Source organism: Prinia subflava, chromosome 1 (assembly GCF_021018805.1).
Source record: "Prinia subflava isolate CZ2003 ecotype Zambia chromosome 1, Cam_Psub_1.2, whole genome shotgun sequence".
In the NCBI taxonomy this organism is placed as follows: domain Eukaryota; kingdom Metazoa; phylum Chordata; class Aves; order Passeriformes; family Cisticolidae; genus Prinia; species Prinia subflava.
The window spans coordinates 115,012,547-115,036,022 of record NC_086247.1 but is presented as its reverse complement, the minus strand read 5'-3'; the positions used below and the strand labels follow the sequence as shown (position 1 = coordinate 115,036,022).

General features: G+C 41.8%; 1 protein-coding gene across 7 annotated transcripts in view; it reads left to right on the top strand.

Moving 5' to 3' along the window:
• The window catches only part of RARB (retinoic acid receptor beta), a 323,835-nt gene that overhangs the window by 277,508 nt on the left and 22,851 nt on the right, over positions 1-23,476 (top strand). For all 7 annotated transcript variants that reach the window (XM_063408815.1, XM_063408816.1, XM_063408838.1 and 4 more), the window contains one exon: positions 547-688. In XM_063408815.1, the coding sequence (XP_063264885.1) occupies positions 547-688 (142 nt within the window). The remainder of the gene's footprint in view (positions 1-546; positions 689-23,476) is intronic.

Genomic DNA, 23,476 nt, shown 5'->3' with positions numbered 1-23,476 from the left:
CTCTTCCACCTGCAGAAGCCTCATTAATTGCTGTAGGAGTCTCAGCAGTTAAGAGTCCTGGGTTTCAAATTATTTCTCTATTGAGGTGCAGCCTTCAAATTAGCAAATCTCTGCATTAATAAAAAAAAGATGGCACCTTGAGGCTGAGAGAGTCTATTTGTTATTGGATGAGTGTCTGACTTCCAAGTGGATCTGTTAGGAAGGCTGTTGTTTACTCATTACTCACTACTTACATTCATAAGCTCAAACCATTTTTAGTTGAACTTTTTTGTAAAATCTAGGACTTCATTTCCTGAATGCTCTTACTAGTTCTAGTTTTGTTTATTTTGGCCTTAGGTTGCATGAGATAATTAGTTTTTATTTAAGAGATGAGTCTTATGTTGCAACAAACAGTACTAAATTATAGTAAGACTGAGTCTTTAAAGATGCCATATTCCAGCCATAGCTTTGAATGTAATTTGTTATTTTAAAACAACATTTCTGCCTGTCTCTAAGGTTTATGGAAAGCTCAGAAGCTTACTTGATTTCTTTTTTTCTTGATTCCAGGGCTTTTTCCGCAGGAGTATCCAGAAGAACATGGTTTACACATGTCACAGAGATAAAAACTGTGTTATCAATAAAGTTACCAGAAATCGCTGCCAGTACTGCAGACTACAGAAGTGCTTTGAAGTGGGAATGTCCAAAGAATGTAAGTTGTCTAAGAAACAATTTATTGTTTGTCATATCCTACATATATGTGGCAGTCCTAAGGGCAAAAAAAATATTATGCAATTATGTGATTGAAGCCAGTACCTGTGTTCATGTGGAGGCAAAGGTACACAACTTGTGTACACAACTTTAGACCTGTGTTTACAGGTACAGGTATACACAGCTTTAGACCTGTATTTACAAACTTCTGAGTCTTTAACTCTGCAGCCTAAAAGCTGGGTGTTCTTACTGCCTGGACCCTCTCTGAAAGGTGAAAACAGATGGCAAATGCTCTTCTCTAAACCTGCAAAGCCAGTAAATCTAACTATGCAAAGCACACCAAAACCCCAAAGGATTTTCCTCTCCCTTCTTTTCTAGAAATCTCTGGTTTGCCCTTTAAATTAACATTTTAAAATATTTATGTAGAAATATGTTTTTCCAGTTTATTGATCTCCCCATCAAGACTGAAAATATAGCTAAAAATGTCTCTCTCAGATCCCATGGGTTAATGCTTCTTAAACTTTCTCATTTTTGATGGGATTGATTGCAGTAGCAAAAAAGTCTCTGGTGTAATGATCTGTTCGATTGTTGAGGGTTTTTACTTCTATCAGCGATGTTCCTGGTGTCAGTAGGTCAATTCCAGTAATAACCACTACAGAAATTTGCAGTGTCTGCTTAAGAGAGGAGGGAAAATTGCCCAACACCAGTTCTTAACTTTAATTCACCCACAAGAGTTTCTTGGAGAGAGTTTAATTTCACAAGAGAAGAAAAATTGACAATGATGAGGCATTTATGTCTGAACTGTGATTTAAACCAGTTCTCATCTTCAGCATTTTACATCCCTAAATTGTGTGGGACATCCCAGTAGTTCCCTTCTCTGTATTTGGTCAGGAGCTAGAAGTCCTAAATGTGACTACATTTGTCCCTCCTCACTGCTTCCCATTTCTCTCTCCCACCCTCTTTTTCCCCTCAGACAAAGAGTATTGAGAAGTGGAGAAAGAACCAGATACATCCTTAGGACCATTGTGCCGCGCTTCCAGCTCCTTTTCATGAAAATGTGAATTTGTGGTTATTGGAAAGTTTCAAGCTAGTGAGGGAGGAGGTCTTAGGATTTCCATAATTTCACTGTTCATGTTGGGTTTTCTAGTTTTCTTGTGTGCCTGAAGTGCACTTATCTATACTTAGGTATAGATCTGTTGGAGTGGAGACCATGGTGGGAATAAAGGAGAAGGTAGTCTAAATGCAAAGATATAACACTGAATGAGAGGATTTTATTGATAGCTATTTCACTGCATACATACCTGTGCACATGAAGCTTTTTTTCTTTGACAGAAACAGTATGATGCAGTTTGTAAAAGAAGGAAAAGCACTTTCCTCACCTGAGGGCTTGTTGGTCTTGAGTTCCTAAGGACTTTATTGCTGACGTGAAATAGTAATCTTATTAAATGCTGTGACGTATCACATCGGAGTAGGTTTTGGAAGTATGAGCAGTGTTTCTAACATGTTAACCAAAGTTACTCTGCATAAGCTATAAAGGCTTACTGCCTTTTAGGTGATGGATTGTTTTCTCCCATAGGGTAGCTGGAGCTTTGCCAGCAGGAATTAAGGTTTTGCTCTGCCTGTTTCCTCGGGTGAACTAAGTGAAATTGGCCTTTGGCAATTGCCTTTATCTCAAAATTCTACAGGCACCTAAAGGGGGATAACAAGTTGGAGGGGAAACAGAGGATCCTGGAGAGAAGTGAGGGATGTCCTCTGGCTGCATTTCTGTAGAAGGCATTTGCAAGGGAACAGAGAAATTATTTTAAATGTCATCAGTTTGAATGCAGTGTGTCTTGTCTTCTGGGTTTAAGAACTAAGTCTGAAGTGATTCTGTATTATCCCTTCATAAACAGGAGCTTTTCATCTCTTAAGAGATTTGAGAAACTATTTTCTTATCTGACCTTCTTTCTATACATATCTCTAGGTTTCAACTCCGATTCTTTAGAAGTTTATGTAAACAAAGGCACATCTGTCATTTGGCTTTTTCTTACCAGATAGAGGTTTTTCTTTTCCCCCAGTGCATTATTCACATTTTCTTTTTTTGTCTTCTTACAATTCTGTTATCTTGTAATGTGAAAGCCATGAACAAAGAACGGAAAAAAGTATCAGAGAAATCTCACAGGGAAACAAGCTACAATGCTCAAACCAGTCCCAAATGGGAAAAGTAATCATGATGGCACCTGCAAACAGGAACCCCAAGGTCTGTTCCCAGGAGCTAAGGAGGAGTAGATGCTGGTTTTCAGTATACAGAGTAATCTGTGCATAAAAGCTGCAGTCCTGTGTTTATTTGTTTTGTCTTTAAAGGGCATGCAAAAGTACCTGCATATGCAGCTCCCTTCGAGCTTAATGAGTGTTCCTCACAAACATCAGAGGAGAGATGGGAACTGGTGCATAGCCAGTGTGATAAAGTAGGGGTTTAAGAATGGGGGTACAGTGTTTGAAAGAGAAGAGATACTGAGCATTTCTTGTGTGCTTTTATCTTGTTTCAGGGAATGAAGTGAGATGATGAAGGAATGCACCAAATTTGCATTTCTTTATAGGTTGTTTTGTTTGTGTAGGGGGGGAAAAAAAGCTATCTTCGACCCCATTTTACTCCCCAGATCTGATCAAGAGAGGTCAATAACTACACAACCTCCAGGGCAGGAGTGGAGCTGTTTGCCTTGTGATAATATCTGCAAGACCTGCTGAAACTGGATCCCACAAGAGTAGGGACCCTCTTTCATTGTGTAGTCCCTGTTGTAATAAGTTTGTGCTCCAGATAGTCAAGACAAAGAGTGTGAGGGGAAACAACTTAGTGATGACTGCCTTATCATCCTACAACAGGACAAAACACAGCTTGAAATAAAACCCTGCTGTCTTTAATCAGATACCCTTCCTTCAGAAAGTCTAGAGCTTTGTCCCCGAAACTTGAGCTGCAGCTCCTGGCTCAGGGCCTGGGGCCAGTCCCTCCACCAGCACCGCAGCAGGTTTGGGGATTGTTGCATGGCTGTCCCACCTCAGCTCCTGTGGGAGTGCTCAGGGGAGTGTAGGTGCAGCTCTGGACCCCACTCCAAATGACTTCTATCCTTCCTATTCTCCCAGTCTGATTGGTTTGTTTAATTACCAGCTAGAGACAAACGGTGATCACACAGGATTCTTTCTTTGCTGCCGCTGAAGTGAGAGGGCTGCTTAAGGCTGACAGTGGCTCATTATGTGTGGGAGAGCCTTAGGAAGCTAACCTTTGCCCTTCTATCCGGTGATCTGCACGCTGCTGTTGAGGCTCCATCCTGGCGTGCCCCCAGGTGCCAGCTCGGGGTCACACTACGGCACTGCCCGCTGCCACTGAGGGAGCGCGCAGGACACGGCTCTCGGCAAGAAAGGGCTCCTCAAGCTGGGTGCTGCAACAGGCCCTTTGGAAGGTGAAGCCTGCTCATAACAAGAACCCAAACTGGATTTTTTGTAGGGTAGAAGGGGGGAGAAAATGGAGCTTCCTTCTGCCACAACTGCCCAGCTTAAGCCAGCAGCTCTTAAACTTCCATCCTTTTTCATAAACAGTGCAGGCTGCAGGGGCTGTCACTGTACTTGATGATCTTTGAGTCCCCTCAGACACAACCCAGCCAGTGCACCAGGGTGTGATGCAAAGAAACCCTCTTTATACCGGCATAAACCTTGCCTGCAGTGAGCTGTAGTAGAGTGAAATTATGTTTATAAAGACACAGAATTGTTCCAGATTACTTCAGTGCACTGAAGCAATGCTCAGATTTGCAAATCTGCTTACAATTAACCTCTCTGGAGGGAGGAAAGAGGGAGGGAGGGAATACAGGGAAATTGTCATGAAGAGGAAAGAATTTGGTTTCTGTACTTTGTATTTGTTGTTTTTTTTTTTTTTTTAATTTGCCCAGAAATGTCTGTTACTCTTTGTCACAGACTCAAGTCTTACAGTATTTAAATGTTCATGCTTCTTGGAACATAGCATGACATTCTGCTACTGAACAATAGAATGAATGGATTTACTTATTTTCATTATGGTTGAAATTGGCAAAGCAAGAAACATCAGCTTGAGGAACTGTCATGTTTGTATTTTTTATTTCTCTTTAATTTTTTTCAGACGCCTTAATGAAGCATGATTCCACCCACAGTGAGTGGCTAAGTGGAGGGCTAGTCTGCATAGTTGCATTTGAGAAGTTCATGCCGATTTCACTGGTGTCATTTTAAAGTGAATCAATTAGAATGCATGCAATCTTTATTTAGATGTTAGTCAGAACTGAACTGGGGTTATTTCATTCTTTTTAGCCAGCAGGAAGCACCAGATTTAGGAATTGTTTCTGCTTTGCTACAGGCTAGATTTTTAACTGGATGCTTAAATACCACACAGTGGCTGGGGGCTTTTTCAAAAATTCCGGAGTAGTTGCCTTACCTGTTAGCTTGCTTTCTCGAGAGGCAGGAGCTAAATATCAGAGTGGAAATCACAAACCCCTGGATTCTGTTCTGGGACTAATTCCTCTCTCTAAACCTTACAAGCTGATTATTCTGTCTTTTCTATCTTGAGAGGTGAAAATTACGTCTTTTCACAGGGGCTGGGAGACCTTGTATTGTAAGTACTTTGAAAGTAAAAAGATGTAAACTGTGAAAATACCAATTAAATGAAGAATTGGAGATTATAGATAGTGGGAAAGCTATACCCAAGCCATAGAGATCACATATTTTTCTTTTTTTTTTTTAAGGATGGATTGTTTTGGACATTTTTTTCAGATGCTGATCAGATGGGAAAGCTTGTAATTTTTTTTTCAGGCTGACAAATTGGGAACTTTTAAAAGTTAATGCCAAACTTTCAATATCACTGATGGGGAGATTTTTTTAAGATGAGAGCAAAGCTAATGAGGAAGGGTATTCCTGCAACAAAAACCACAGTGCTCTAGTGTCAGCCTGTGCTCTGCCAGGGATAATGCACACTTTGTTATGCTGGGTGGCTGAAAATTATCTGCATACAATTAAAATTCTCTTGTAGAGAACTGGGTTCTTCTTGTTCTGCATTGTTTCTCATGGTTAAACAAACATCTCTTGCTTTTCGCTTTTTTTTTTTTGTCTTCAAAGAAGCAGATCTGCTTTTTCTTTCTCCGTTTCGGGTCTGCCTCTTCTGTGTTTTAGCCTTTACCCCTGATTTCGCATAGCTTTCACTTGCCAGCTTTAATGTTTAAAGGAGCAACTTAGATTGAATGTTATTATCCATAATTTACTCTATGTTCTGTGAAGATGGTTATGTAATAGCAGTAATTGCATCAACTCACCTAATGAGCTTTCCCTCCAGTGCCATGTACAGCAGATTAATAGCCCATGAATTCATTTGCAGCTCGTTGTGTTTCAGAAAAGTATTTCAGGCAGCAATTAATAAACTGCTAAAGAAAATAACATAAAAAATGATTTTTTTTTATTATGTTAACTCTCCAGCTGAACAATTTATTGGCACCTTTCATGATGCGGCTAAGTAAATTCTCTCCTAATTCCTCAAGCAGAGTGTGATTAGTGAACCCTGCTCAACTCAAGACTGTCTGGTAATTAGTCTGATCTTTATATCCTAAAATGTTAGAGAAAAGTAAGAATAGCATCCTAATGTTCTCTTTTTCTTCTATTCCTTGCCTTTCAGGCATTATGCAAATAACTGTAACTTTAAACTGCAGCACGCTAGTGCTGCAAATTTTTTTTTTTTCCTCCTTCCTTGCATAGAAACCCCATAATTGTGTAAGCTAAGAACTGAAGACCTCGGCCAATAAACAACCCCTGGCACTGTTTCTGCAGTGCTTGTTGTGGGCTGCAGTGTCCCATACCTCCCAAGTGGTGGGACAGAGCCCGAAGCAGGGGCCCGAGAAAGGTCACAGGGTGCTGCTGCCCTGAGGAAGGTAAACCAGGGGTCAAATGCCACTGCAGAGGGAGATGCCAGGAGAAAGGCATGGAGAGGGAAGAGAGAACAGGGAAAGTCCTGTGTTTTGCAGTATAAAAGGGGATGAGGCGATTGAACCCAACAGGAGAGGAGCAGCAGTGAGATGCCAGGGCTGCAACCACCTTTGCAGGGAAGGTGTCTGAGGAGAGGGGGAGAAACTGTTTTGCTGCATGTGACCAAACTTGCCAGGCTGCTCTAGAATTACTATTTCCGTGCTTTTTCTTTTGGTTGGTGCTAGTGTTTTGAGGTTTTTTAAATTGAATAGCTTTATCAAGTTCTTCATGTTTTACATAATTTCTATTTCAAAAGAAACAGTCATCCTCATGCCACTACCATCCCTACTCTCCCAGTCCAAAAGAAGCGCTTGGCTTGTCTTCAAAAGTAGTAAAATATATATTTTAAAATATTTTCCCTCATTTTGTGCTCTTGAGGACTGAGTAAGCATAAAGGGAATTCCTTCAATAAGCTCATACAGAGATTGATTACATGTCCTCAGCTGGAAGTTACATTAAGACTTATTCACTAAGGTATAGCTACCGTGGTGAACTTTTCAACGCTCTCTGCTGTCTCTATGACAACACAGATCCTGGCAGAAGTTACCAGGGCCCGTGTGCTCTCTGCAGCCTTTGTCTGCATCCATCACTCCTAGTCCTCGATGACTGTAAATGTGAGCTTTTCTTACGCTTTTGCTTAACAAGGTGTTTTATTAAATTTGTGACACTTCTGAAGTTATTACACTAATCATTTGTACTGCAGTACCCAACCATGCTCTAAAAGAGATGTGCTTTAGGAAAGGACTTTCTCAGTCTTGTCCTGTGGAAGATATTCAACTGAGTGGCACAGAGTTCTTGTACAACTTTTCTTTCATTACAGGTGAAACTCAAGATAGCTAGAGCCAGGGAAAAGTGTAATGCTTACACAATCTAATTTCTGATTAGACCTGCAGCACACTCCAGAGAAGTGCTTGCTACTGTTCAGTGCTTTAGCAAATTCCTCAGACCTTGCTGAACCCACTTATTTTAAAAGAGCCCATGGTGTGTCTATTGGTGCTTGCAGCTCAGGTTTCTGTGGCAGTCCTGCCACATGCCACCTTCTGTGGAGATCCTTCTCTGGAGATTGGGCTCTTCCTTGAGAACAGTTGACATTGACACAGGTCTAACGTTTTATATGTTTTATGTTACACCTTTGGGGTGTTTTAGGAGTCATCAGATGCTTTCTTCTTCGTCAGTTTCCCATTAAAAGGCTTTTTGGGCAGATATCTCTTATAAAATCACTTCTCAACATAGATCTTGTTCTTTTCCTGGCCTTTTTCTATTATTTCTCATCCCCCTTTTTGGTTTGTAGCATTATTTCAAATTGTATATGTAAAGACACTGGCTCTATGCATTTGTGTTTCCATTGCAGGTCACCTTTGCCTCTTCTTCAGTTTACTATCCCAGCTGCTTTCATGGCAAAGAAAAACCTGGGTTATCCTTTCTGCCTTGTCCTGTGCCAGGCAATGCTGCTGTAAGAGCAGATGGGAAATCTGGAGGTAGCCAGTCCCTACCCAGTCCTTGCACTCCTAAGAATGATGCTGAGGCCACATTTGCTTTGTCATGCGGACATAACTGCTGAGACCCCAATCCCATGACCTCAAAAGCTTTGTTTCAGGGCTTCCATTCTTCCTTTATGCACTCAGTTCACTGCTTCGTATTCCTCATTCGGATCATTTTGTTGTTTAGGGACGCAGAGCATCTTTGCATCTCTCTTTCTAATTGCCATTGTGGCATGTGGCTTGCACTTTCTATACTGGCCCTTGTGATTTCTCTGGTATCTTTTTTCTCCCTTTGAATGCTCTTTTTTTTTATTTTTCCCCCTGATTTTTTTTATTTTTTTTTATTTTGGGACGTTGAATCCAAAGGATGGAGAAATGTCAATGAGATAAATATCAGTCTGGGAAAGAGCAAATTGCCAGTGTTCTGGGCCTTGAAGCTAAACATGGCTTATTTGGTTGTCAGGCCAACCTGAAAATGTTATCTACAGTAGCCAAGGTTCATGAGAAATGCAGTAAATTGTTCCCAAGAGTTCTGGAAAGTCTGAACTGCAGCAACTCGAGTGTTCCTGAAGGACTCTCTATCAAAGGGGGGGCTTATTCAGTCCTTCTCCTCAGAAGAAACAAGTGTGAGAATGTGTATGTCTTCCTGCTGGTTTATATCTGCAAAATTTGTTTTTCTGGTGATCACTTCACTGGAGATGGTCTTGCAGATCACTTCACTGGAGATGGCCTTGCACGGGGTGGGTGCCTCTGCAAAAGGCAAAGAAGCAGAGCTCTTGTCTTGCTGCCCTCTCTGCGGAGAGCAGCTCCCGTGCCGATGGTGTGGAAGATGGAAAGCAGGCACTGGGAAGCCAGCAATCGCTCAAAGATGCCTTAGGAGGATCTCTCCGTAAGTAGATGAGGCCATGGATTTCCCTGTGCTGCTGTCAGGCTCTCACAGCTTGCTTTCATCCGCTGGGTGAATTGTTAGAGCACAGGGAGTTTTCCATTGCCTGTGATAAGCCGGCTGACACGTTGCAGCTCCTCCTGCTGGGATGCTGGCCCTAGGACTGTGCTCTAAAAATAGCCTTGATTTGTTTTTAGTTCGACTTTGTATCACATGCTCATTTTAAAATACATCAGAACAGTTAATTTCCAGTTCTTCAGCACTCATGTGGAAAGTGTAAAGGATTTTTTAAAGTAGATGGTGTACAAGGAGTAGAAATAACACCCTTTCTGAGCAAACTTAAATAACACTCAGCTGCCAATTCTATAAAAGGAAAAAGAAAGATCATAAGGCGTTAGAATTTTTAATGTCCTCTAGCCCAAAATGAACAGAAATTGTTTTGTCCCATCTAATTTTCCTCCAGTACTTGTTTGCATGCTTGCCTGTTTCTGAAAGCCCTTAAATGTTTAAATCTAGGTCTCATGAAGTCTGTCAATCAGACAGCAGCTCTGAAACCTGACTTCTACGAGTTGTAGCCTAAAGCCCTACAGGCGATGCCTGTGGCTGATCGGCATTTAATGAGCTGTGGGATCATTTCTCAGTGCCATGCTTCCATAACCACTTGCTTGTTGTTGATATAAACAGATTTGGTAAGTAAATGTGAGGAAATTGTCTGACTTTGGAGACATTTACCTGAATTTCAGAGTTAAAGCTAAGTGGAATTCTTCCGTTCCCCTGGCAAAAAGTGCAACAGAAAGCAAACATGCTTTTAGTTGGATTACAGGCATGGTTAGTCATCTGACAGACAGTTTTAATGGAGTCAGAAAGACATGCTGGGGAAACACGCTGACCTACTTTTCTTTCTTTCTTTCTCTCTTTCTTTCTTTCTTTGCACGTGAAATGTTAACTTTAAAACTCTCCATAAAGTTAGACTTTGGTGAAGGAGCTCATTTTGTAATTTAATCTATTTACACTTCTGTTTAGAGTATGATAGATTGCTTTGGTAACTGAATTTCATCAGGTTGTTTTTGTTTCTGTTAGGAAATTGTGTTACATCTGAGAAATCCATGTTCTTCCCCCTTTGCAGGACAAAGCCATCAGCTTCAAGTTAATGAATGATTTAAGTCCAATCCTCTGAGGGAGGACTTCACAAACCATTGAAAATAACAGACTAACAAAGCGTATTACATTTGTATCATTTTCAGTGCATTATATTTTTAAACATTTGCTGTCTTTAAATGTGGGGGAAGAAGGATTACTGGCAAATAGTGTTGTGCATTTTACAATTTAGCTTTTTTTTTTTTTCTCTGTATTAAGGAGGTTGATGCTCCACTGTCAGTATTTTCTTGGATGCAGAACTTGACATATTTGAACCTGGGAAACTCTTTACCCTAAAACTTGAGAGCTTGGGGGGAAAAAATTAAATAGAAAAACTTAGCAGTGAGGATGGATTCAAACATTGCAGAGTTACTAAACTGAATGATACTGGGTGATAAAGGAAAGTTTTTTAGAAATGCTGTAGACCACCTCACTCCTTCAGCAGTGGGCACACACACAATTTGTCAGATGGCTGGGGGGTGCCAGGTCCCTGGCAGAGAGCTGAGCTCTATTTGCTTTACAAGTGGTTTTGGTGAAGATATCACTGCACAGCTGAAGGAGCGGGAGAGGACATCATTCCTTGACACACTAGTTGATCCAGGGACACTGTTTTCACCTGCTCTGTCTCCTCCTGTTTCCATCATTAGCAGGTTTTCTGCTGTCACTCAGCCCTGGTGCAGAGTGACAGCAGAAAACCTTTGCTTCCTCCCATTTCTCCTTGTTTTTAACTCCCAACAAGCTGATTACAGTTTGCATCATGGAAATAGTAATGCAATGTAAGAGAAACAGAAAAACTGGAAATTGCCAGGAAGTCCTGAAGTTTAGAGGGAGTTTTACATTTCAAAGAATCCACAAGTTAGGTATACTCTTAGGAAGTGCAGTAATTTTATATACTGTGTACTTTTATAGAATGTTCCAGTGGCAAAGATTTAGATCTAGTTTTCATAGTTTTAAAAATTAAGTATAAGATGTTGGCTAATACATGAGTGTTTTTTCTATATCTCAAGAAGGCTGATAGTGGCACTGCACAGGTCTTAGCCATTTTGTAAGCTGGAGACACCAGTAGGGGAGACATCACCCCAGGAGGACAAATCAGCTGTAAGTGAATATATTATGAGCTGAACTGCTGCACCTCACATGTTCAGCATCCCTCACTGCACCAGAGCTGTGCTTCATTCAAGGACTGTCTTTCCCATGTTTTTCTTGCCATAGCACTTCTAGGTGACCTGTGATGTGATATGTTTTGATTCTAGTGGAGACACGACTGGGAGAAGACACTCAAAAAAGAGTGACATCTGAAATTTCATCAAGCAGCTTTTTTTTTTCCTCTGATACAGAAAAGTTGTTGATACTGGAAGATGAAGCATTAGGTTTAGGGGAGCTTGAGTTGCTCTCTGACAGTTCCAGGCTGCCTCTTTTGGCCAGGGAGCTCTCATGTTTCCAGTGAGGAGTCTTGTGAAGATTAGTGAAGAAGTCCAGAGCTCAATGTGTGTTCGGCCTTGTAGTCCACATTGTGCTGTGCTGCACCATCTGGCTATCCCATTGGGTAGCTCCAGGATCAAACCCATGATCCTTGGAACAAGTGACCATCAGTTCATATGAGCCTTTTGACAGCACTTTTTTACAAGAAAGATGTTTGATTTACCCTTTCAGTAATTTGGTAGAGAAGCTCAATGCATATTTTCCCTCCTGCCCCTTCTTTGGATACCCTTTGGGTGAACACTGCTGTTAAATCAGAACATCCAGAAAATAATTTTAAATGGAAAAGGAATGAAAATAATAAAAAAGAAAATAAATAAAAGCAAGAAGATAGTTGTTACTAAGAAAAAGAAGCCCTATTATGTTCAAACCTCTCTTATAACACAGGGAAAAGTAAACAGAGCCAGAGGAGAATAAGCATAAATATTTTATTTCTTTAATTCTGAAGAAGGCTTAAATCCTGTTTGTCCTCGAAAGAGAGCCAAAGCCTTTTCATGGCAACTTTTCCTGTTGTTTTCTGAGTCAGCTACAGCTATTTCACATGTTTTTTAGGAACAGTCTTCCTACTGGAATTTAGGCATTGTAAGGTGTGAACATAAACTATACATAAACTGCACAGACATGTGAGTTGCCACTCGTAGGGTGTGCAGTATAAACACATGAGGTTTGGGATCTTCTTTCTTGGCTGGGGGAGTGAGGCAGGGAGGTAACCCTCTGGTAAAGGGGCCTTGCACTAATGGAGGAGTAATATTTAAAAATATTCCCTAGAAACTAGAGTGTGGGAAAAATGAGGCAATTAAGAGGAATCACTAGATACTCTGTCTTAACAGTTTATTATATATATTTTTAATGAGTATTTAATCCCTAATGCTGTGTGATGGATTAGAAAAGAGGGGGACTCAGGCCTCTTTCTGTGCATACTTTTATGTTTCCCCTTCATTGAACATTTTCTCTGGGCAAATTGTTTAACTTGAGCTGGTTGGAGGTGTTCCAGCACAACAAAGCTTTGCTGAAAATAACATTGGGTTGAATCCCAAAATGCAGAGTTGTCTGTTGTGTTCAGATTTGCAGAATCTCGGGATGAGTTACAAGGGGGGCTGGGAAGGAGCCTTGTCTGTTCCTGTCCTCCATGTTGTACATCCCAGGCCCTGGGGGACTTGGCTGCACTGTGTCTACCATGCAGCCTGCTCCTCTGGGCAGTTCTGCAGCTGGCTGGGCAGGTGGATATCCATCGGCTCTTTTAGGAACTGAATAAACCTCTGCTTTTGGAAATCTTGAGGTTTTAGCCCATGCTTCCCATGGGGGTTGTAGCCCTTGAACAATATCCTGAGGACCTCATAGACACCCTTCTGTTAGTGCATCTTTCATCTTGCACTTGCCACAGTCTTGGAGAAGACAATCCTAGTGGGAAGCAGGCACCCAGCCTGTGTACAATGAGTTCAGGGCCCAATCCCACACTGGTGACAAACGTGAAAGATTTGTCATCAGCACCAATGAGACAAGATGGGGTTAGCAGCCACCTGTAAAGCCAGATGATCCTTGCTGGGTAGTCACTTCTAGTGCCAACTGGGTACCACCACTGCCCTCATTTAGTTAAGGACCAGCTGTGTGTGTTGAATTCAGTCTCCTTGCCCAGCCTTTGGCTTCCCTTTCAGACGTCATCTCATGTCCAAGTTGCATCCTTTGTTTTCATGGAGAAGTCTGGGAAAACTAGGTCAGTTTATCCAAGTAGAAATTATTATTTTATTGAGTTAACTCTGTGTTGACCTGCTGCCTGTTTGCCTTCTCAAAATGAACTCCCTTGCGTGCACTAAATCTTGCTCTGGAAGTTGCAGAGCCCTCAGTAATCACTTTGATTTCAAATCAAAAATAAAAAGGCTTCTTTTCTTAGTATCTTTCTATTTCCTGGAAACAAGTGTCTGTCTCCTTTGCTTCTTGTGTGATCACTACATCAGGCTGGTCTGCTGTGCTGTGAAAGCACTTAATGTAGAAAGGTTATGTGCTGGCTTTACTGGGGATATTTAAAAGATCTTACGGAGAAATCGGGATTTGATTCTGCTTGACCCTGACTGAAAGAATTAAGCTCTTTAAGACAGTCCTGTAGTTACTAGCATGCCTTCTTTTTAAATAATCCTGTCCACTTACTCCTGCTATTTCAGAACTTCAGTTTCAGACAAGAAAGCTGCCTTTTTTTCTTTCTTTTTTTTTAATGAAAGAATATTTGGAATGTATTTTTAAAGAACTTCTTTGGCATTGTACGTAAAAGATAAAATATATCAAAATAGACAGTCTGATAATTAGGTGCAGGCTTGTGGAGTGATTCATGTCATAACGTGACTGCTGAAACAGCTGAGGTTGCTGCAGGTGTGTTAAGGGAATTCGACCCCATAATGCCGTGATTCTTTTGCCTCTGCATAAAGCAGGAATACAGATGTCCAGAGAGCCTGCATGAATAGATGAGAAGCAGTATTTCTGCATGTGAATTATGGACGGAGCAGTATTTATTAAAGGCAAAAACAAGAGCCTTTGTCTCCTAGGCACCTTTTGCTTTGAAGAGTCGCATTAAAGCCTGCTGCTGTCCTGGGCACAGAGATCCCAGAAGAGAGCTGGGGCTTCAGCTGCTGCCTGTTAAGCCTGGCTGGAGCTCAGAGCCGAGTTATGCCATGCATGGGCAGAAAGGGATCTGGAGAAAAGCCTGGGAGGCAAAGGCCTTTTAAGTGCCTCAGCTGGTGGGGGTAGTGCTTTGGGGTGGGCAGTGAGACGCTAAAGCTGCAAGTGAATAAACTTGTTTACCTGTGGCAGCAGCCAGCTTCAGCAGGGCTTTCCCAGAGCCTGCTGGCTGGCTCAGCGTGGCTTTCCTGAAATCCTGAGACGGAAAGAAAAAAGAAGTTCCCTGACCTCATTCCTTGCTTTCTCCTTAGTTTACAGTTGGTGAAAACAGGACTGTGTAATCTTCAAAAAAAATGCCCCACCCCAACAACAAATCTGCAGATTGTTTATTCCAACCGCTCAGCTTTGGGGAAGGGAAAGGATGTAAACAACACACTAAAATGCAGTGAGATGCAACAGTATTGTTTGGGCATGTTATTTTCCCGTTTGATTAAGCTGGTTTGTTTTTTTTTTTTTGTTTTTTTTTTTTGTAGTATTATGGCAAAACAATTTTAACAACACACACTGTTCTTTAAAAAATCAAACCCACCTGCCGCCCAAGCCCCCTGGCCAGTGCAGATGTGTGCCCACCAGCTGTGTTGGACTGTGCATCGGTGTGAGGCTTAAACAGACAATTTTTCTGTCTGATCTAGCAGTGCTTCTGGTCCACATGGATAAAGGATACTGATCTTCCCTTCTGCTGCTGCTTCATCTAGCCAGGAGGGTAAACCTGAGCAGGGAGGCTGAGCGTGGCTGTGGGGTGCACACTCTGTCCCCCCTGCCCTCCACTTTGTGTGCCAATCCTGGCACCTTGAGAGATGGAAATAACCTCCTAATTGCAATTCTATTTTATTTTCTTTTCATAGTGGGAGCATGAAAAAGCTTTTGCATTTAGGAAGGAATGTGTGTGTAAGTTCATAATGGCGTGTTTTCCACATTTGCTTTGGAGGAAAAGGTAAATAGATTCTGAGCTATTTCTTTGCTTTTATTGTCCCCGGCCTAGCGGGAGGCCAGGGCTGCAAGCTGCCGAGGCTGTGGCGCAGGCAAGCGCTGTGATTCAGACTGCAGCTCCCTTTCTCCAAACATGCCGGGAACAACTGTTCGTGCGCCTTCATGAGCTCAATTTACGGTTGCGGGAGGCGATGTGTGCCCGCGCCTGACGGAGCGCCCGCGCACGCAGAGCCTCCTCAGACGTGTTGTCAGTTGGCAGCTCTCTCGCTAGATGCACCTTTACACAATTGCACAAGCCACCAGGAGGTACAAATGTGAAATTCAGCCTTGGGGGCAAAACAAAGAAATGAAACTTAGGTATGAACGCGTGTTATCTATCTGCAGATACAGATATTAGACCTGATCTCCCTCTACGCTTCTGTAGTTTTACACTAATAGGACTCTGCTGCGATCCATGGAGTAGCACCACAAGCAGGACAGGAACAGCAGTGGGGATAAGTTTGGGCTCTGAATTTATATTCTGGTAAGTAATGTAGGAGTGAACCCTGTTTGGGGAAAGCCGGACTGTGTTCACTGCATGAAACCACCCATAATAAAAGGGAGAAATGCAGTGACACACTGTCTTGGTATTGCTCCTGAACTTCTGCTCTTCCTTCTGGGGAGCCACTGTTCTGAATCCTGAGTGTCCGTGTGCAAGCAAAGGGAAGGAGACTTCCAGCTCACCTCCTTTTTTTGGTAGCCTTTCCATTTGCTGTCCCATAAAGTCATTTTTGTCATGCATGATCAGAATTTGTCCTGTAGCTCAGACTCATTCATTACATTGAATAAATATGCTTATTATGGAAAGTTGTTTTGTGGAAGGAGTCTATTAATGGCGTAGTCAGGAAAGAGGCTGCAATTTGTCACCATGTTGCATGGTAGGTAGCTTGCTAGTTAAGTAAAAAGCAGGTCAGGTTCTTTTCCTCAGTGTCTGTTAGGATAAGAAATGAAGTAGTTGCGGCAGGTTGAAGTGTGAAGTGCTACAGGCAGGCAGTGGGCAGGCATAGTGTGCATTGTCTGGTCTTAGCTTACAGCCATGCACTTCCTTGGCCATCAGTGGTCCTGGATAATGCCCAGCAAATGAAATGAGGACTTTGGATAACCCCAGCATCTCCCAGTTGCGAGGCATCATACTACCATGACTGTCTCCTAACAGAAATTATTGTAATATCTGTAGATAAGTAGACTGATTTACCTTTTGATGACCCTGGAGAAAAAGGTCAGATTCAGGATATTTTTGTTTGTAATCGGTTACCCATAAGGAGTTAGTGTACTAGGCTTCAAGGTTGTAGCTCAAAAGGGCAGTTGCTTTGAGAAGGTAGCTTGAAAGGGCACCTTAACAGCTGAAATCAGATGAGACAGATTTAATAGCGTCTCAGTGATTTCTGACTGAAAGTTCAGAGTTTGAAATTTAGAGATTTTTTTCTTCACCCAGCCTGTGGTAAAAGAAATGCACTATAGCCAAATAAAAATTCATTTTCAGGCTGAGTATTTAGAAGAGTTTTTCAACTGCTGCGTATACATTTGGTCACTTCAGCTGTAAGAGAAAGAATAATCACTTTGTGTTTGTGGTCTTGTATATTTTTAGCTAATGCGTTAAGACATTGCAATTCCAGAAAAGCTGTCCTCCATTTCCCCAGAGTATTTTGGTTGAACCAGCTGCATGCAGAATTTTATCTAGACTGCCGCAGAAGTTACTAGCAAATCCACTGGGATTTTGGCAGCTGAAACAGTAGATAGGAAGCACAACACTTTGCTTCCCTGAGGGTTTTAGTTTCATGGAGATTCTGCCACAGGCTGGCATTTCTCAGTGCCAGGGTTACCTGCAGAAGCCCTGTAAATTTAGGAAATCTCCCCAGATGGAGTGCTTGATTCCCAAAGCTCCTTCCCATTCCTGCACTGTGCAGGAAATGGAAAGACTGGCAATACCCACTGGGTGATGCAGTTACTTGCAAACCTGTTGCAAGTGGCATGGTAGATCTTAATAAAAACCATAGGTTTTATGTTGAGAGTAAGGAAATGACTGATTTCGTGCAGAATACTGAGAGAGATGGGGCATGACCCGAGTGAGGAGGGAATGACACGTATGGTTTAATTTAACAGCTGCACAAGATGCACAGGGACGTTGCAAGACCTGCATGTGGAGATACTCCATCTCACATATGGGAATTTCTGGCTATATTAAGTAACTTGAGGTGATGCCTATGTGAAATACAGATGGGAACATACCAGTGAGCAAATTTTGTCTGAGTCAATGAGTATGGCTAGGCTATTTCCATCGCAGTCTTCACGGGAAATATTAGTAATTTATTCTGCCTGCAATTGTTAATGCTAACAACCTTCAATAGCTCTTTAAGCATCAGCTGCTTAGAGTGTGTGGATTATCCTATTTCACAGTGGCAATTAGTTGATGATATTAAAGCACTTTGAAAATGGAAATCACAGGGCAAATGCTATTTAAACAGTCTATCATTTAATGTATAATCCCATCTCTCCACCTACTTTGATTGCAGTATGGGCGATGGTAAGGGAGACCAAGGAGTCTGCATTCAGTTCAACCCCTGGTATAGGTGCTGTGCCCTGTCTGTCCTGCCTCTGTCTCAGCTGCTCCTCATCCTCTACCTGCCCACACTCACATGCTGCAAAACACATTTTCCTCTGTCTTTTTTCCCCACTTGTTTACTGTCTTTCTGGTTTTGCAAATTGTTAATTTCTCATTTGTTCTTAGGACCCGTTTGGAGAATGTAGGGGGTATTCCAGTTGTATTTCTGGAGTCCTGATTTTTATTCTTTGGGCAATTGGTGCTCTGTTTGGCATGTTCTGCAGAACCTGAACCACTCCCAAAATACTATAGTATATATAAAGGTAGGCATTAGTTGATATATTCATACACTTGGAAACAGCTTATGGGATTTTGGTGGGTTTGGTTTTTTTGGGGGGGGTGGGAGGGGTTTAGGGTTTTTTGTTTGTGTGTTTTTGGGGGTTTGTTTGTTTGGTTTGGGATTTTTTGTCCTTTCCTTCTGCAACATGCAAGACAAATGTGCCTATAGAACCATTTGTTTTCCTTCAGCAGTGGTTTTGGGTCTTGGATTGGCAGTTCTAGGTATGATAGCTGCTGATTTTGTTCTGGATATCTTAAATAAAAAAAAAAAAAAAAAAAAGAAAATAACTATTTTTTTTTAAAAAAAGACAGTAAAATAATTAAATAATAAAAAATTATATAAATAATTTTAAAGAATGCCAAAGGCATACCTTTCAGCTAATTTCAAGGGCTATTTTTCTCAGCCTGATGTTTTGCATTGGCTTTTCAGTTTTGGTCTTACATCTGATTTCAGATGGTATTGGTTTTTTTCAAAAGAATAGAAACTCCTTTTTTTTTTCTCATTCCACTTACTAATATTTCAGGGATGTGACAATAGCAGGTGTCAAATTTCTTGTCAAAAATAAAATTGTTTAGACTGATGAGAATCCTTGAAACCACAGGTGGAGTCTCAGGCCAGTTAAATAAAGCTGTAGAGCATCCATTTGTATCATTCATTCATATAATGAGACCTGTTCTTATAACTTTGCCCTTGATATATTAACCCCGCAGTTATCCTCACACATAAATGGGAGATGTGTTGCTTTCGTCAGGATATAACCATATAAATCCCCTGTGCATGAATGGAAAAATAGAGGCCCTTAGGCTATAGGTATCAAAGGTCTCCCCTATACTTACAATAGCCTAATAAGGTTATTTTGAAGGCATAGGTAATTACTCACAGACTCCCTATAGCCAGTGATTCATTGTTCACTACTGAAACATTTCTAAATGAATTATGTTTTAAACAAGCAAATCCTTGACCTTCTCTTTTATGGGAGGAAAAAGAAAACGGGAGGGACACAAAATTCCACCATTTTCTGTGTTAAATAAAGTACACTACTAGCTAGTTAAAAGGTCCCTGCTATTTGAAGCAGTTTAAATGCACTGCTGCACTTCTTGCTGTTTTGATTCCATGAATGCCTATTTCTGAATTTCACATTTTGATAAAAATATTATTGTTGTCATTAATTTGATATTTAGAAAAGACTGTGGATACAAGAGCTCAGCGCAATGAATAAAACAGTTGGAGTTAACTATCCCTGGGGATAGAATCAATCACTGTTGTAGAAGAGGGTGACATTTAAAAAAGAAACTCAGAAGAAAATGTCATGCTTAAAAAATTAGATTTAAATGCACTAGCTCCTGATTGATTTTTATTGCACTCACATGGATACACTGATTGATTATCAGCCTTACAAATGTTTAGTACCTTTCTCACTTCTCTAATAATCAGAATAATCTAATTTTCAATGTCATTTAAGTTACCATATTCAAGGTTATAATAGATCATATTTCTAATAAAACATAGCAATTATGTGATGAATAATACAAAGCTGCAAGGCAGAGTTCAAATTTACCTTCCTCAAAAAAAGAAAAAAACCAAAAAAATACCACGAGTAGCTGGAAGGGCCAGTGTACATGAAAGCAGGCACTAGGACGATGTCTTCTGGATCTGTGGTGTGTTCCCTTGTGGTTGAACTGAGGTTCCTGGTGGGTTTGCCATAGCTGAATGTTATTTCTCAATAGGAAGCCCTGGGCGGGCTCGAATTCTGTAATGTATGTGCTTGCTCTGTGCCTGGGGAAAAATGATTGCGTGCCAGGTGCTTATGAAATGTCTTCCATGATTGTTTCTCTGTGCTCCCTGTTAATTTTGATATGTGTCTGTAGAGAGATACTATCTCACTTAATTTGAGATGTTTTCTTCTGGCGATTGTTATCCAACAGCTGACATGGTTGATTTCTCAGAATCAGCAACAAAATATGCAGGTTTCAATGTGTTTTGTTTTTGTAAGCCCCTTACACAACTGTGTACTTGTTACTGGCTTTGTCCATTAGAAATGAGAGGTTTGTGTTTGAAATGGGCTTGGTATCCAGTCATTCTCCATATGTCAAAGCCAAGTTTTGGCATGGAAATTTGTTTTAAAATAGTTTCCTGGCTTTTTTTAAGACTGAGCTGTTTTGCCTAGAAAAAAACATTATTTCATCTGGAAATCACGACCTAGGAAACCAATCTATTTATAACTACCTGGCATTCTCCATATTTTAGTGTGCTTGGCTTGCAATTGCACTGCTGTTAATGTGAACAGGAGTCCCACCATCCTGAATTGATGGCTCGTCAGTTTGTCGAGCATGATTATGCTGCTTTTGAGATAATTGTTTTGTTCCTTTACTTGTGTTAGAGATGGGAAACTCCAACTCCTTGAGTTCCCTCTACTTTGTGCTTTCTTCCACCAGTTCTCAGGCCTGGAGGCTGCCTGGGATGTGCAGCTGTGTGTTGCTTTTGACCATGGTGTTGGAGAGCCTAGTGCAGCAGCAGCAGGGTCACTAAGGCTCCCTTGGTTTGAGATTTTCCAAGGTCACTGTTGGGAAAGACACCCTTATGGACTGCCATTCTATACCATTTAGCACAGTTTGTTGAAGAGCAGTGTGTGGTGTATGTTGGGCATTTAACCTGATGGAGCAAACTTGGCATTGGCAGTAGGTAAGCGTTTTGCTTATTTGACCAAAATATTTGACTGAAATTGGCCACAGCTGCTAACTTCTGCCAGAATTAGAATTTTTTTAGCAGCTGCCTCTGGAGCTGAAGAAGCAAGGAGGAGCATGTGGAGGGAGCATGCTCCCTCACAGCATGGAGGAGCTGTGCAAGGTTGGTGGGTTCCCACCCTAACAAACAGCTTGATGCTCCTGGATTTCCCGGCTGCAGTGCTGAGCATCGGCCCCACGGCCGCGTGTGGCTCCATCGGCCTGCCCAGGCTGCCTGGCATTCAGACAGGGACGGGTGGCTTCCCAAGGAGCAGGAGGACAGGCGGGACAGTGAGCCTCTGCCCAGAAGGAGAACTGGCAGGTCTGCAGCGTTCCTACCTCAGTTCACCTCCCACTTCTCTTCTCACTGGGTTTTACAAACAAAAGGAGTCTTTTTGCAGACCGACTTTGTGCCCAGCGCTGTGCAATTACTGACTTGCTCTGTGTGCTTTATGATGCTTTTGAGGTTTGTTAGCTTAACGAGTAACTTCCAAAATATTTGGGGACAAGAGAAGTATGGTTTTACAGGAATGCAAACTGACTGGAAGCACTAGTAGCTGTTGCTACAGGAACAAAACCAGTTAACTAGTACACAGAGCTCTTCAAAGGTCATGGGGATCTCCAAGAGGCAAAACTGCAGTGATAGCATTTCAAATCATGAATTTATAGCTGATTAATCATTATAGTACATGAAAGAAGCTGTCTGCATATCTTCTGGATATCTGGGGAAGCACAGGTTGTGCAAGTAGTAGGAAAAATTGCATTGCAAGTGGCAAGTTCTTCTCCCTTGCACACATTTGTGCCACCTTTGACAAATGGATGTAGAAATCACTATTCCATGATTTTACCTGATGGTCTAGAAACTGTCTAAATCTCATGGGCTGGCTCTCCAACTATTCTTAGGCCAAGCAGTGGCTAGGTTTGGTGGACCTGAGGGGCTTGCATTTAAGATTGGACGATTCCCTGCATTAGGACATGCTTGAAATGACCCCACTCAGGCAGGAGAATTGCTGCATGGCTACTAAACGAGAGCACCGGGGGTCTCCAAGAGAAGCTGTTTGTGTCTTCCCTGCTCTTAGTTCCATCTACAGCAGACCCTGCTTTCCTTGAAGAATACAGCTGACCCTCAGGCAACTTTTGTGCCCTGTCCGTCGCTTCGAGTGGAAGAGGGAAAGTGTATCTGAGGCTAAGGAAAGAGCAGTAGCAGTCCTGGGCTGAGGAGAGCAGACTGAACAGGACAAGAGGTGATGTTCTACCCCTCTACCATCAGGGAGGAGGCTGAACGTCTGAAGGTAGGGGCTAGTTCTTAAGGCAAAAGTACCTTTGCCAGCTTGTGAACCCTGCTGTGGCTGCCTGGAGGTTTCTGGGTGTGGAAGTGCAAGTCCTGGCGTGCGTGTCAGGGGGACAGCGAAGCTGTCACAGGAAGATGGATTGGAGCAGACGTGCACAGGTGTGGGTGTGTGTCACTCAGCCTTCTGAGACGCACCAAGACCTGGCTTCCTCACGTATCAAGATACACCTTTTTTCATCTCCTTCCCCACACTACCACCTTATTTATTTTTCTTTAACTTCCGAGAGTTCTCACAGGGCAAGAGAGCTTCCATACTGTCCCCTGTTGGGAGCTCCTAATTAATGCAGCCATCGAGTCAGAATTTAGTGCACAAGTAATGAAATTCATAACCTGAGTTTTCTACGGCAGCATTAACTGTGACACAGATTCATCACTGGCGTATCATCATTAAAAGGCAGTGGAATTGCATCGGGGATTGATGTGATCATATGCATGTAAAGATCAAGATACCAAAAGGTGTGATTTATGTAATATAAGCATAAGCTGTAATCCAAAACCCTTCCCACATGCGGTGTGACAGTTCCTGTTCCCAGAGCAGTGATGGTTTTTAAATTTACTGCATAAATGTGTGTGTTTATATGTTTTCATTTAACTCTTTTAAACATAGTGTTGTCTTAAGGTCTTTCTTTCTCTGTTTTTTTTTTTTCTTTTGCGTATTGAATTATAGCTGTAGTTAAATCTGCCCAGTAGTTCAGTGTTATTGAAATGCTTTATATTTTTGGAGCTTGGGTGTTATACGTCAGCACTTTAATCCATTATCTTACAGGGAATATAGGAACACTGACATGTCTGATGCAGTCTTAATGAATAAAGCAAGAAAATATATATTATTCTGTTTTATATCATTATTATAAAAGCTATCAGAATCATATAAGGAAGTTAATGAGGAACAAAAACATTCTTTGTTTTCAGGCTGTGTTACTTCTCCCCTTTCTACCCTCTGATTTGCACCAAAAAAAGAAAGAGGACAGAGGTGGGCCAATTTGGTGATGAGGATTGATGAGCAACTGTCCCTCTGGAGGGAAAGGGACTTCAGGTGCAGCTGCAGAAGGAGCAGTGCTGGGGTAGCAAAGGAGCATGGCAGGGTTCCTGCCAGAATTATCTCCTGGTCTCTGGGAGCCCTTGGCACCTGCTTTGAAGCCTGGCCTGAGTAATGTGTTCATCTTCCACGAGGAGTTCAAAGCTGTTGAGGGAAGTAGTTG